The following is a 15,188-nucleotide window of genomic DNA, read 5'->3' as shown; positions in this document are numbered from 1 at the left end:
GTTTGAGATAAGTTATAGAATTGAATACTTGAAAAATGCACAAAAGCAATCTGACACAAGCCTATAAAGTTGAAACAGTTTTGTTCGCTAGAGCTCAAAAAACTTTTATGGCCCAGTCACTGTCCTACTTCATAGAACACTAACAAGTAGAACTGAACTTCCCACCTTTTGAGTAACTTGAGAGGCAAACAACCTATAGGACTCATTTCTTTTCATAAAACTAAGGAAGTTTTCTTCTCATCTGAAGACGAGTGCAGTGTCTGAATTACAGTCTTTAGAAAATCCTACTCACTGAACAGGACGATGATACAGAAATGGTGTTACAAGTTCAGAACCACTTAACATTGTGCTTAGTTAATATGGCTGATCTATCCATTTCCTTCTCTCCTGTAAATTCAAATGCCAACTGGTTGCAACAGAATGAAGAAAATCCCACACCCTGTTTGAAACTGAATTGATGCTGTTGAAGTTAGAAATGCACATGATGTGCGTAAGCAGTACACATAACTCTTACCCTAGTCCGTGTCATGTTGTACTGAATGGTTCTTATCACGACTAATATCAGGAGACTCCCAAGTGAGATCTCTGTTAAGACACGCTCAGCGTACCAGGTGATATTTTTCAATATCTGAAAAACAAGAACAAAATTCTTCAGCACCTAGGTCTGAATAAGAACACCAAAAGCTGTTTGTATTCTCGTATTCCTTATGATAGGTAAATTAGCTTCCAGACTCAAACATGACAAAATCTATTGTATTCTAAAGCATGAATAGAAAAATAGTAATAAAGAAAAAGAACAAAAAAGACAGATCTCTGCAGTACTATCACCTCATAGATCTCATCAGCTTTATCATCAGTCAAGTGGAAACACACTATGTGTAGAAAGATGATTCAACTTGGCATTTCCCTAATTTCTATGCCCTGTGCCACCACACGTCTGTACTCTTTTTGATCTTACCCTTCACACTTTATAAAGTCTCCAGTTCCACCCCAGACACCTGAATAACATTGCCAATTCCTTCCTATTTTCCCTCATTACCAACTGGGCAAGAGGCAGCATGTACGATCCCTGACTGATTGGCAAGAGCACACTTGCTGAAGGTCATGAGGCAGATCAACAGGTTAACTGTTGACTTCGCACTGAAGCCTTTCTCTTGCCAGACGTGACGTCTCTTCCCTTAATAGGTTAGTGAAAGTCATCAGCTAGGTTAAGAGCTGCATATCTTTTAGTGCTCTCCACCATCAGGGTAGATGAAATTCGTCACCATTTCTGAGTTTATTGCAGAATGAGAATCAATTCGCTCTCTCCTATTACTCATCCAATCAACCCACAGTGATAGAGCAAAAAATCCCTGCCTTACAGAACTGGTAAAAATGGGTCAACAGGAACTCAACTAGTGGAGAAGGTCTTCTATAAAGTCAGGTTTATTCTGGGTCAAAAAAAAATTTGCTTAACAAGGACTACTTAACATGAAGCTATAACTCCATATAACTTATTTTTTGATGTATTAAAAGTGTGTTCCATTGAAACTTCACATTCAAAGAAAATAATACAGATGTATTTAAAAAATCTAAACCCTATCAACCTCAACAATCAACTTCATTAAACCCATTGGGGCTGTTCAGCCTGGAGAAGAGAAGGCTGCGTGGAGACCTCAGAGCAGCCTTCCAGTATCTGAAAGGGGCCTACAAAGATGCTGGGGATGGACTCTTCATTAGGGACTGTAGTGACAGGACAAGGGGTAATGGGTTCAAACTTAAACAGGGGAAGTTTAGATTGGATATAAGGAAGAAATTCTTTACTGTGAGGGTGGTGAGGCACTGGAATGGGTTGCCCAGGGAGGTTGTGAATGCTCCATCCTTGGTGGTGTTCAAGGCCAGGTTGGATGAGGCCGTGGGTGGCATGGTTTAGTGTGAGGTGTCCCTGCCCATGGCAGGTGGCTTGGAACTGGACGATATTAAGGTCCTTTCCAACCCTAACTATTCTATGATTCTATGATTATTAACTCTTAAAAAGTTACAGGAAAAGACTTCCGACCATATTCCTTCTTGCCACTTCTCCTTTGGATGAGTAAAAAAATTGTTGCACTTCAATTTATATAATTTCTGCTTTTAGAATTCCCTCTTCCTCTAACAAGCTCTCACAGCAAAACCTCTTTAAGAGAGAGGATGGAGAAGTAGCAACTGAATTCCTATGAGGAGATATGAAGAGTTGGATGTTGAATGATTTGCAGAAGGCCAAAGGGAAAGGCACCGCTAGGAAGTACTTCAAGTTGCTGCTGATTTTATACTATTTACCCCTTCTAAGACATACACAGCCATATAAACTGTGATGGAAAGAATCACAATTGTATTTGTGAAAAGGAAGGGTTATCTGGAAAGCAAAATTAAAATCATATATTAATTTAGTGAAATTCTGAAATATTTTAAAAACAGCAGTTTTAGAATCTAAAGCCTCATATAGTTACCTGAAAAAAAAAAAAAAAAAAAAGATAATCTATACAATGGTGTCTACACAGGCTTCTGAAGGAATACAGTGTAAAATTCTGCAAAATCTATGGCAAAATGTGGGCAGTTTAGTTTACGCAGCTCTCATTTCGAAGTGTTACAGCATCATCGCTTGGTTTGGTAGGGCAGACTCTTCCACTTCAACTCAACACTGCCATGGAGAAATGACTCCACATCTCAAAGTAAAAACCCTGGTTGTACTTACACATTTACGTGACCTGGAGAAATGGACAATCAACACATAGGCATTTAGATCTTGTTATTTATTTGTTAACAGTGCAAAACACCAACTTGGCTCGGTATTGGTAATGGCAAAGGGTTGCTTCGTTTCTCTAATAATCATGTGTTTACACACAATTATATGTCACGTTTTTAAATGATGCAGTCAACTGGTTGCCAATCACTAAAACAGCACAGATCTGGAATCCAACAAGGTCATGCCATATCTGCATTTTCCAAAATATTAATTTTTTCATTTGAAATTCTTTATTTTCTGTATTTAAGGGGATTATTAAGGATGGTCATGCACACTGTTCACTAAAGCTCATTAAAGGCAGTATGTTAAGCAATCTTTTTTTCATTGCCTATACTGAAGAAGGAAACAGGAGACCGAGAGCTATTTTGCTAACGCAACTTCTTCCATTCAGCCCAGAGCCTGGATCCGTGCAAACCCTTCTGAATTACAGAATCACAGTATTGTTTAGGATGGAAAAGTCCCTTAAAATTATTGAGTCCAATTGCTAAACCACAACCCTAAGTGTCACATCTACACATCTTTCAAATATCTCCAGGGACGATGACTCCAGCCCTGCACTGGGCAGCCTGTTCCAATGCCTGAGCACCCTTTGGGGCAGGAATTGTTCCTCAGCTCCATCTAAACCTGCCCTGGTGCAGCTTGAGGCCGTTTCCCCTTGTCCCATCCCTTGTTCCTTGGGAGCAGAGCCCAGCAGCTCCTGGCTCCATCCTCCTCTCAGGCAGTTGTAGGGAGCGATCAGGTCCCCCCTGAGCCTTCTCTTCTCCAGACTGAACCCCCCAGGTCCCTCAGCCCTTCCCCATCACACTGTGCTCCAGGCCCTGCACCAGCTCCATTGCCCTTCTCTGGCCCCGCTCCAGCACCTCAATGTCTCTCTTGTAGTGAGGGGCCCAGAGCTGAACACAGGATCTGAGGTGCAGCCTCACCAGTGCCCAGTGCAGGGGGACAGTCACTGCCCTGGCCTTGTTGCCACACTGGTGCTGATACAGGCCAGGATGCTTTTCATACAGTGCAATATGAGTAGGCTATGTCAGAGTCCCATAAGAACATTAACAGCATGACTGTCATGCAGATGACAACTTGTTTTTAAATAGAACACATTTATTCGGAAAGAAAATTAGAAGTTGTATTATAAAAAGAACACTTTAAGTAGGAATTTCCCTTTCCAATTGTCTTCCTGATCTTTGTTTCTCTTCCATCAGTCTGCTTTCATCTTGAATTTTCCCCATGCTCCCCCATAGTTGGGTTTGGAATATCATCAATAGAATCAGCCAACACACCGCTGCTGACCAATCCTTCCAAATCTGAGCTGCAATAAGGCAGCTTGAAGTATTTTGCAATGTGCCTCTTGCTGAATTTCTTTTCTATTCAGCAGCCTTCATTCCTGCAGTAAGTTTAAGACACACACACAAGTCCATTCCTCCCACAAAAGCATGTGAACTAAGCAAATTATTAATATTACAATCTGTGAAGCATCAATGATCTTAAATATTGTGCTGTTCTTAGGAACCCCCAATAGTTACTCACAAATCACTGTAATGCAAATTGTATTCGTGTTGAGAATGCAGAGGTTAGACTACAAGCGTTTGATGTTAACTGCTCTGAAATACATACTCAAAGCACCCTGTAACCTACGTGTAATTCTGCTTCATTCTATTCATCAACTTTTGCCCTTAAATCCCAAACATGCACGTTACAGGTCTCTATGCTTTAAGGGTTTCTTTTCATTATCATTTGGGATCAAGTCCTCCCTCTCTTACACACTATACTCCCACTTGTGACTTCAAAAGCACTTTTATCAGCTCCAAACACAAACCAAAGACAGACCTATCCAATCAAAGTAATATAAGAAAGACTTTTGACACATCCAGCAGTTCCTCTTCTCAGCAAACTTTGTGCTCCTGACAGAACTATTCAGGATTAATCAGAAAGATTCAGATCAGCAAATTAAAAAGAAAAAATACTTTTTTTTAAAATGAAGGAGTCCTTCTCACAGGACTCCTCCTCCAAGCAGCCACTGCCTTCACATCACCGGTTTTCTTGTCTCCCCGCTTCAGCTACTGCTGATGCTGCCCGGGACACACATCAAGGCATTCGCTTCTCAATTACTCCACAGCAGAGAGTTCCAAGCTGTGCTTTGCAACAGTACCATGGCTGTTCCCAGCACTTCTGATAGCAGTATTGCTGGCAAAAATCAGGGTATTATTGTTAAATAATAGTTAATATTATTGTTAAATAAATAAATAATACAAGGCTTTGGGGGATATTATATTTCCCTTAGTATCTTGTAGGATCCTACTGTAAGGAATACTTACTACTCAAGAAATAATTACACGTACATTTTATCAAAACTCTTAGTCAATAGATTCTAAAACAAAACCCAAGAAAAAAGAAAGAATCTTATGAAGTTTATTCCAGACGAGGGTAATGCTTTATAAGTACTATTTAAAACTGCCTTTTTTGGGTGGTGGTTTGGTTTTTATTAAAAACATTGTTGAACCTTCCATGCTCTGCATATTCCACATGCATACATATTTCTTTCCTTTACCTCCCACCCTCATTTTTACCTTCACTGTGTGTCTTGTACTTTCACTGTACAAGAGACATCTGAAATAGCATCCCAATTATGATTCATCAAACTCTCTCCTCCCTCACTTTATTCCTAGCATACCTGAAAGCCTCTCTTTAATTAAGTATTTCAGGGAAGATTTCATTTGTCTGTGCTGAAAGATCTTTTTAGATGAACCTCCTAAAAGGATTCTTACCCATTTATGCTTTGGAAAATCATGCATACAAAGGCCTACGCAACAAGAGGTACATCCCAAATACCATTATAGACTAGATACTCTACAATGACAAAAAAAGACACAGCCACTTAAGACATACTTGGTAGGCTCAGGAAATTCATGTTTGTAGGCAAGCTGATGCAGTTTGAGATCTGAAATGATTTCTGTACCATATATGAAGAGACAAAATACAAGTTCAGATCATTAAAATAAAACATGAAAAAAGTATCTCCATTATCAGATGTTAGCTAACCCCTGACTTTTTGTCAGCACCTTCATGTTTTCCACAAGAAGCTAAAGTGAAGCCAATGACTGACCTACAGAACGGAAAACCAACATTTAATAGTAGTTGAAGTGCTGGCTAAGGTGACAAACATCCCCAGCAACAGGCTCAAATGTGACAATTTCTGGTAAACACCTTTTGCTAAAAGGATAGAAAAATCAGAATATGGGGAAGAGGGAAAGACTTGAGAGGTATTTAAGGAAGAATGGTTAAAGCTGAGGAACAAATAGGAAACATGAAATCACTACACAAGAGGTTTCCACATATAGCAGGCTATGAGTGGATGTGGAAACAAGTATAATTTCTGGTTGTAACAAGTCACTAATACTATTTTAAGACAAAGTGGTGATGGTCTAAATGAAAGCAAGTTATCCAAGGAGTTTTAGTAAACAAGGACATCTGGTCAGGATGGACAGCATAAGATGATTAACAGGAACAGCCTGAAAGACAGAAAAATCTATCTATATTTTTACAAAAGAGGCAATGAAAAGTTAAAAACCTGTTAGTTGAGTAATTAATGGATTATACATATGAAATTGACTGCAAGAAGATACTCTGCTAGAGGAGAACTTAATCATCCTAAGGCTGCTAAACATAAACATATGATCACATATAGCAAGTTAGTGGGTTATTTCACAACTGCAAAATGCTAAATGAAGTGTAGACAGTCACTTCAGTTGAAATTAATTTTGATTTCTTAAAAACAGTTTATGTGAAATTATGACTATGTGAATATATCTGTTTTCAAGAAAAGATTTTATATAAGGAAATAAATGAACCACTTTGACAACAAAGCGTCAAAGCTGAGCACCTGAACCTTCCAGAAGAAAAATACACTGGTTTTTGAATGTTTATACTCTGCAATACATAAATATTAACAGGATAAGCTGTGACGGCATATTTCATATCCTGAAACTTCTGAACACTTACGTTATTGAAAATGTAATATATCCTTTAAAACAAAACTTAAATACGAAAATGGGTAGTATAGAATACTATTTGTTTTGACATGATGCACAATGTAAATCCAAACCATTGCCACATAAAGGCACATATTTCCAGATGCTTATTGAAAAGAAAGATTTACACTCAATTTGCTCTAAAACAATACCCAAAGAGTGGGTATTTTCTCCCTGTCTGAGACAAAATATGCTTACCCAAACAAAAAAGATCAACTTACTGATTAAATCTCTAATAAGACATTTCTTACAGTCTCTCATTTGAAAGTGAAATAGCAAAGCAACCTTCTCCCACAAACAAATTGAGGCCCATGTTTCTTTCTACCCCTTTTGGTGCTATTTTGTGGGGAACATCCTTGTGCTTCACCAACCAGAGTGGAAGTTCCTTGATTCACACTGTGATGGAACTCAGGAGTTCTTCACAGGAAAAGAAGAATGGGACTGGAACAAGTTAGATAACCTCCAGTCACACCTTTGTCACACATCTTTGGCTCCCTGTGCTATGCACAAGCTGTCACCCTTTCTGTTTTAACTCCCTGTGGCTCGTTCCCAGCTCTTTGCCCTCCCACATCACATTCCTCTCAGCTCTTTCTATTCCCAGTTTCTTCTTCCCCCAGTCAACTTGCCATTCCAGTCTCTCATCATAAACAAATCTGACTTCACCTTCTCCAGCATTTTTACTTTGTTCCTATCCTGCCTCTTTTCTCAATTCTTTGCTCAGCAATCCCAATTCTTACCTGTTTCTTGTTTATTTTGTCTTTCTCTCCCCCACTCCACCCATCCCATGTTCCTTGTGCAGCCAGCCACAGCCTCCTTCCAATTTCTCCTAACCATGGTCATGTCAAGGCCAGGTTGGACAGGTTTTTGAGCAAGCTGCTCTAGTGGAAGGTGTCCCTGCCCGTGGCACGGGGTTGGAACTGGATGAGCTTTAAGGTCCCTTCCAACCCAAACCAGCCTGGGATCGATGTCAGGGGTCCTGTTCCTTCACACTTTATTCTTCAGAGATGTTGATGTGGTGCTTAGGAACATGGTTTAGCGGTGGACTTGGCAGCATCAGATTTACAGCTGGACTCAGTCTTAAAGGTCTCTTCCATCATAAATGATTCTATGAGGTTTCAACTATTGCCAGGCAGCAACAGAAGCATCACTGGGAGCACAGGCCAATCCCACAGGAGCTGGAAGCAGTATCTACACAAGCTTCAGCTTGTCCCTACGCACCTCAACTGATATATGATCACTGGGCAAGGGAGGATGCAAACAGCCCACCTGGCTCTGGGAGCAGGAAAATGAGAATATTCAATCACAACAGACATCAGGCCACCTCTGACTATGCATCTGCTGCACAGATGGAAACAGACTGCTTAAAAACAGAGGCTATAATTTGGCCAAGTTTAGTCAGATTATCGGCAGCAGAGCCCTCACACAAAGGCCGCCTGTACATTTCAAATGCCTAATGAAAAACATGAAGTTATCAGAGCCTGTTAAAGGACATTCTGACATCTTTAACCATGGACAAACATGTCCATGTCCTAGTCTAACTCCATAAATGGCCAATGGTTCACACCTGAACTTTAAAAACACCAGCCCTGGAAAATTACATTCACTGAGACAACCACAGCTTGTAACAGTGCACTTCAAACCACAACAACACCCAAACCTCAAAGCTAAAAGGTCATCTACCAGTCCCTATCACCTCGATTCTCCTCTCCCTCTTACTGAAGAAAGCAACCACAGCAGGCAGGCAATGAAATGCCTATTTAAACAAAGAGCAGCACCCGCCACCAATGCTCCCATGGGCGCAGGTTGCAGAAGCACAAAACAAAGATTATCTTAAATTTCAGAATCATCTGCCTGAACTCAGTGCCCCAATTGAACAACCTCATTGGTTTGCTTATAACATTAGCAAGGGAAAAAATTAAAACAAGTCCAGATCCGGGGCAGTCTTGCAATAATTAAAAATTAAAATTAAAATGTTTTGCTTAATTACTCTTTTTAACACCAGGCTCCTGGACATCTACAACTGAGGGTGTCAGAACTGCAGATGCAAAGAACAGGAACTCAGTTCTATATATACCACGTACTGAGATTCTCAGTTTCCCATAACTTTGCTTGTGGGATGTTTCTTAACACAATAAAAATAAACACAGTTAAACTGTGACTTACAATCTATCACTGTTTACTATAGCAAAAAGTACTATAGTAGTACTATAAGTCACTGCTACATAAAATATTATATGATGTTATTTTGACATCCGATTTAATTTTATTTAGTTTCATAAATCAGAGAAGAAAAATCAGCAATACTTCTTCCCTTTAGGGAATTCTTGCATTTACCCATTTACTCTGTTGTTATTATTATTATTAGTGAATGAAATTGAGCTCTGTGTGGTTACAGGGACTTAACTGCACTAAGCCAACTGCAGGAGTGGGACCTATGGTTCTGATCGTATTTTCCAGCAGTTAAGGAAAAAAAACGCTTCAGCAGTCAGAAGGAGTTTCTGTGGTTTCCTGAGCTCTTTACCAATCAGTATAATCACAAGATTTATAAAACTGTGCTTACTAAAATTAATCTTTAAAATCAATAAATAAATATGGGTTAAATGCCACAAAGGAAAATAGCCCATAAACAGACTGTACAGTCATGCTTCTCATAAGAACAGTATGCAGGATACACAGCAGCAGAGTGAAAAACAGGTTGATCTAAAATACATCAAGCCTTTTTTTTCTCCACAGTTTACCCAAGTGATGGGGAGAAAAATAAATCCTGCTGCAATGGATAAAATCTGATGAATATTTGCAGGGAGTAAGAGCTTCATTCCAGTTTTGTTACTGATGCTAGATGTACACATTTTACAGAAATAACTGCACATTTTTCCCAACTCCCTTCATTTTGCTCGCCTATAATATGCTCTCAGCCTTTAGGAGATGTGGAGTTAATCTTTAAGACAGTATAAGACTGATTACTTTCTTTATACTGTCCTTTTTGAATAGCAACTTGGTCATTCATTCCTGGAAACATCCATTTAAGTAATCCAAAAAGACTGGTGACAGGAAGTGATTTATCAGTATGATTTTTAATCCTTTTCCCTCAATGTAAGGCACTAACTACACTTGCTCCTCATCACAGGACCTCACTACCTCACACGTAGGAACTCACTAGCCATATAGCCATTCCCCAACAGTTCACAATCTATGAATGTTTGTATTTTGACATCCACATCCTTCTGTAAAGTCGAGGAATGGTGTAGATACAGCGACCAAGAAGGTAACTTTATTTAATTTTATGTGTTTTTTTTCTGTAAATAAGGAATCCTTTCTATAAGGAATACTTAGGAGTTGGTATCACAGTCATCAGCTCTTCTCTATCATAGTTTATTAGGTGACTTTCAGAGCGCAGTTTAAGATCTGAACAACGGGAGACCTCTTTCTCCTTCACTGCATCCAATCCACCTGCGTGACATAAATAAGAGCATGGAGCAAGAAAAAGCCTTCAAATTCAATAAGAGAAACACTGCAAGGGTGGAAAAGTAAACTGCTTTGCCTCCAAGTCTGCTCTCTCCTTCGGCATGAAGGCATTTCAGATAATGGAGAAAAGTCTAAGAGGAAGAATAGTACGAACAGAGGAAGGCAGGAAGAAGAATTAAGGCTATGCTACATCTATCCTCTGCAGCATCACAGCAGTCCATCCATGCACGTTTCTATTTTCACAGCTATTTTCTGCAGTAGGGCTGACAGCAGATGTTCACATAGACAATCCTTAAGGCTCATCACTTCACACCCACCTCTCACCTACTTAAGAAGCAGAACCAGCAAAACTCTGGCCATATTAATGGTATTATTGAATGGATGCTTCTTACCAGATACTATGGAGTGGGAAAACACAATCACAGAGTAAAAGAAAGAAGCAGTTAGTAAAATCTGAAGTAAAATCTAAGATTAAATAGAGAAAAAACTGGAAGAAGCAAAGGCAGGGCTGAAAAAAGAAAAAACCCCATCAAAACAGTGCACGGGAAAAGGAACAAGGTGGGGTTTGGTTTTGTTTTTACTTAAAATGGAAGTACTAAACTAATACCCACATGCTACAGAAAATGCTACAAACATTGGCAGGGTTAGCTGCAAAGGCAAGAACAAACTGGAGAAAACTTGATTTATGTTTTCATTCAACATCTGGATTCTCATTAATAAATTGCAGGGAAATCTTCCACTTCTACTTATCCAGTAAGGAATTTATTGAAAGACCATGTGTGGAGCCTTTACAAGAAATGAAGAATGAAGGCACTGAGGCAGTGTGTCTGCTGGACGCTAATGCTTGACAAGCTCAATTTACAAAAGAAGTTAAACGACTTGGTGATACAGAACCCCAAAATACACATCACACATGTACACGGTGTGGATGTACAGGTTCAAGGCACATGAAATTGAGGCAGAAGAAAGCTCCAGGAAAATGATGTTTCAGTTATCTGCGTGGTTACTACAGGTGCTCCTCCTAAAAACTGCTTCCTAAAAGGTACTCCCAGCAAATTAAATATAAACATCATCTCTTCCTGCTTTCTCCATACAAAGCTTCAGGAAATAATCTGAAATTTCCAAGAGTAAATACTGGAAGTAAATATTGTAAATGCCAGTTCCCTCTGAAACAGGCTGGAAATTTACCTGAGAGAAGAGTTCTGTTTAGACACCTTGAAACCTGCCTCCAGCTTTTTGTATTTCACTAATATCACATAACCCCAGACAAGAATTTCCATGTCCCAGTCTAAAAATCAAAGAAAAACCAGTGCAGACACCTTCAGCATTATCGTAGCTTTAGAAGCTAGGAAACTAGAACATCATTGTCCAAGCACAGATGGTTGGGGCCCATCAAAACTAGTCAAAATCTGGATAATTTTATATGTTCAACATAGAATAGATATTAATCTAGCAGAAAGACAGACAAAGAAATGCCAAGTAACCTTCTCTGGAAAATAAAACTCCAACTAAAAGCTCCTCTCAGCTGCATCAAACTGGTTAAGCGAAGTTTTTCAAGAGAAATAAGAAAGGTTTTCTGTGTTTTTTTTCTCTCATTTAGCCCCTCCACTTTCATGGCAAACACTCAGCATCTTTGAGACAGCTGCCTGACTATTATTACATTAATTTGTAACAGGAAACACAAGAAAAGGCAGAAAAAGAGGTACACGCAGCACCTCCTCTACAAGAGGGAACGCGTTTGTTCATCTGGAAAGTTTTGAAATGATTCTTCTAACTTCGGGTTAGTCCTCATGAAAGAAATATGTATATGTCATCAAATCTGGATGAACACGTACAGCCTCTGCTCAGGAAACAGATATACCAATATATCTTTATAAAAATGAAGATTTAAACCATTTCTACAGCTGAAGAATTATTTACCAAAAGAACAACTCACCACTTCATGGATGGACCGGTTGAAGCCATCATCCTCTGTAAGGATCAGCAGAATGATAAGAGCCATGTAAACATGGTGTGAATTCCTTTCTTCAACATGATACAGGATTTCAAGAATTGGCAGAACCTTTATGGAAGAAAAAACGTGTGCATTAGTTTAGTCTTCAAATACCTCACACAATAAAAAGAGGAGACTCTAAACTTCCCGTGTATTACCCTGCCCTTAACAACATCATAGCTATTCCTCCTTCTTGAAATAACCACCCCTAAATAGTGACGTACAATGTTCAAACACCTTCCATCTGTTTCATTCTGTCTCCACAAAAGAGTCTAAACAAATTCTTTCTTGTGGTCAGACATGGGATTTCAATTCCTAATAAATGAGATTTCCAGCCATACCAGTTACCATGGGTTCTGAAAGCTTTAGTTCCCCCGTAGACCATGTGGAAAATAAAATTATTAAACAAGATTTCCACCAGTTGAAGGAGGAAAACAATTGTTTCTAACCATTCGTGCTCCCACAAGCCTGGTCTGAAGACCCTCCTCATTATGCCAAGCATAATGGAGCTAAGGTGCACAGAGGCATTCTGAGACCTGAAACTCAAAACCCACTTTGGTGTGTGGAGATAATCCCAGAAAAGAACCAGTTTGGGTTGGATTTAAGACTAGAAAAGGCCTGTTTTTCTAATTCTAGATAATACGCAGCCAAAGAGAACTGACACTATGATGTGAGTTCAGCCCAAGGTCTTGCAACATTTCCACCAGGATGAACAGCTTAAGCCAAAGACTTGCAATAATAATGAAAATGAGATTTCACTGCAACAGCAAGCATACCTGAATGTTAGTCTAAAGTTAATCCAGATGCAAATGTTGTCTCTCTACCAACTGAAAATTAGCTTTCCACTGGCTTAGTACAATGTGGCTTCCCTGGGCTGTACAAATAGGCCTAAATCACAAAACACCCTGGGAAAAGGAACTGGAGAAAACTCTCAATTCCAAGATAGCGGATGAGATGCAGAATTTGTTCCAAAAAGGTTCCAGACACCTAAAGACTTGCTGCTTCTCTAAACAGGCCGAGTAAAGCCGGGTGAATCATGTTAAACCTATTCTGGTGAGCAGCCAGGACACCGAGTCCTTCATAAGCCTCTGAAGTTACCAGAATGTTCTCTTACAATCAACCAGTCCCCAGACAGTTGGAACATATTAAAACACACAACAGTCTCTATTAAAACCAATGAGATTGATCTAAATGCTGCAGGCCACAAAACCTTTTGACAGATGCTTTGGCCAGGGTCAACACAATACCACAACAAAAGCAGAGGGAAAGAAATATTTACACATTGCAATCATCTTTCCATTTCAAAGGATCCTTCGCAAACTTCTCTCTCCAGATGAAACCAGAGTTGATGTCTTTGTATTTTGTGAATATAGGTCTCGAAAGTAAAGATGTTTTCCCTGGAATATCTACTTAGCATATACAGCAAAAAAACATTAGTCCTTTTTCATGGATAGGGGAAAAAGGAGACAAACAACACTGCACTAGGCCACTCTTCAAATGATTTCCATCTCCAATATTTATATTGCACATAGCTTTGCACTGCATAAGCTCAAACTCATTTCTAAGTCCAAGCACTACAATAAGCAGCATACAGCAGGAAAAACCAGAAAACTACCAAAGAATTGCACTTACAAGTTGACTTTACAGGGAGAACAATAAAAGCCTTTCTGAAGGTAACCAGTGGCACAAGTTCTTAGTTCTCAAGACAGCTCTCAAATAGCCGTGTTTGTTAATTTTTACAGCTTCTCAGAATTGAATATGCTGCCTTACAAAGTACATGGCTTGCACTCCTTCAATGTAACTATGAGCCAGTGTGGTTAAGGCTAAATAATACTATCCGAAGAACTCTGGAGAAACATTCCTTCAGAACAGCCCAACATCTCTGTCTATGCACATTAATATTAGGTCAAACTAAGCTGAAAAACTGCATTCATGTTCCTCAAGTGCTTCAAGCCCTAGAAGTGTGTTGCTACAATGATATTAAAAACGGGTACCTGATTCTGACATTGAGACATTACAGATATTTCCACATGAGCCAATAACGTTGAAATACTCTTACTAAAATTTCATGCTAGCTACTGAAATCACTCCCACTCTGAAGAGAGATTTGGTTCTCCAGATCTCTCCATTCAGTGTTCCTGCCCCCAAAACACCTTCAAAGCTTCCAAAACCTCTTCTTCCTTCCTCAACTCCCCTGGCCAGTTTCCTTTCTGCTCCTCTTTCAGACTTCTCTCCATGTACATACCAGACCAAACCGAAGAAGGCAAATGCCACCTTAACTCTCTATACCTGCCATTTCCAGATGAAAATGGTATCAATTCACACAGAGATTATAACCCTTACTCCTTCAAACACTTCTTCTTTGCATACTGATTGCTGAGGTCAGACATATTTAGGACAAGTATTACTGTTCTCTAAACAAAAATTAATTCAGAAGCCAACACCTAAATGAGAATAAGGATATAAGGTTAAAATTTTATTTATATGAAAGACTATCTAGAATTTAAACCAAAATACATTTCTACACTTTATGTTAAGCACATGCATTAAAACTTTTATATGCCATCTTATGCAACAGCATTGTCCATGTTCTGAGAAGACAACCACCACTTCTTTTTGTGTTGCTGGCCCTTTTATTCATAGTCATTAAACTCTCATTACTGGCCTACTTCTAATACTCCTCCATCAGGAGCAGCTTTTATCTGGCAAGACACAGCCACCATTGAAAACATGGTAAAAACAGGTAAAAACAGACAAAAAAATGGCAAAAGCAGGTAAAAACAGACACTGAAAACTGCAGGTGCTATATGTGGTCCAAGGTCAGGAACAGTTTCCCAAGCAAAGTGTTTTAAAATAACTTGTCTTTAGTATACAACAAAATACAAGACCACGTAGCCACAAGAGTAACCCTGCTTTAGCCAAATAATACCACAGGAAAAAA

At 39.2% G+C, this 15,188-nt stretch overlaps 1 protein-coding gene across 6 annotated transcripts in view; it reads right to left on the bottom strand.

The window, feature by feature from the left end:
• The window catches only part of DYM (dymeclin), a 228,848-nt gene that overhangs the window by 112,664 nt on the left and 100,996 nt on the right, over window positions 1-15,188 (bottom strand). For all 6 annotated transcript variants that reach the window (XM_080636969.1, XM_080636968.1, XM_080636971.1 and 3 more), the window contains 2 exons: window positions 12,191-12,316; window positions 515-628 (listed from right to left, as the gene is read on the bottom strand). In XM_080636969.1, coding sequence (XP_080493095.1) covers window positions 515-628; window positions 12,191-12,316 — 240 coding nt within the window. The remainder of the gene's footprint in view (window positions 1-514; window positions 629-12,190; window positions 12,317-15,188) is intronic.

The sequence above is a fragment of the Psittacula echo genome (assembly GCF_963264785.1).
Source record: "Psittacula echo genome assembly, chromosome: Z".
Taxonomy (NCBI): Eukaryota; Metazoa; Chordata; class Aves; order Psittaciformes; family Psittacidae; genus Psittacula; species Psittacula echo.
The sequence above is the reverse complement of the archived record's forward strand: the minus strand, read 5'-3'. Positions and strand labels throughout refer to the sequence as shown.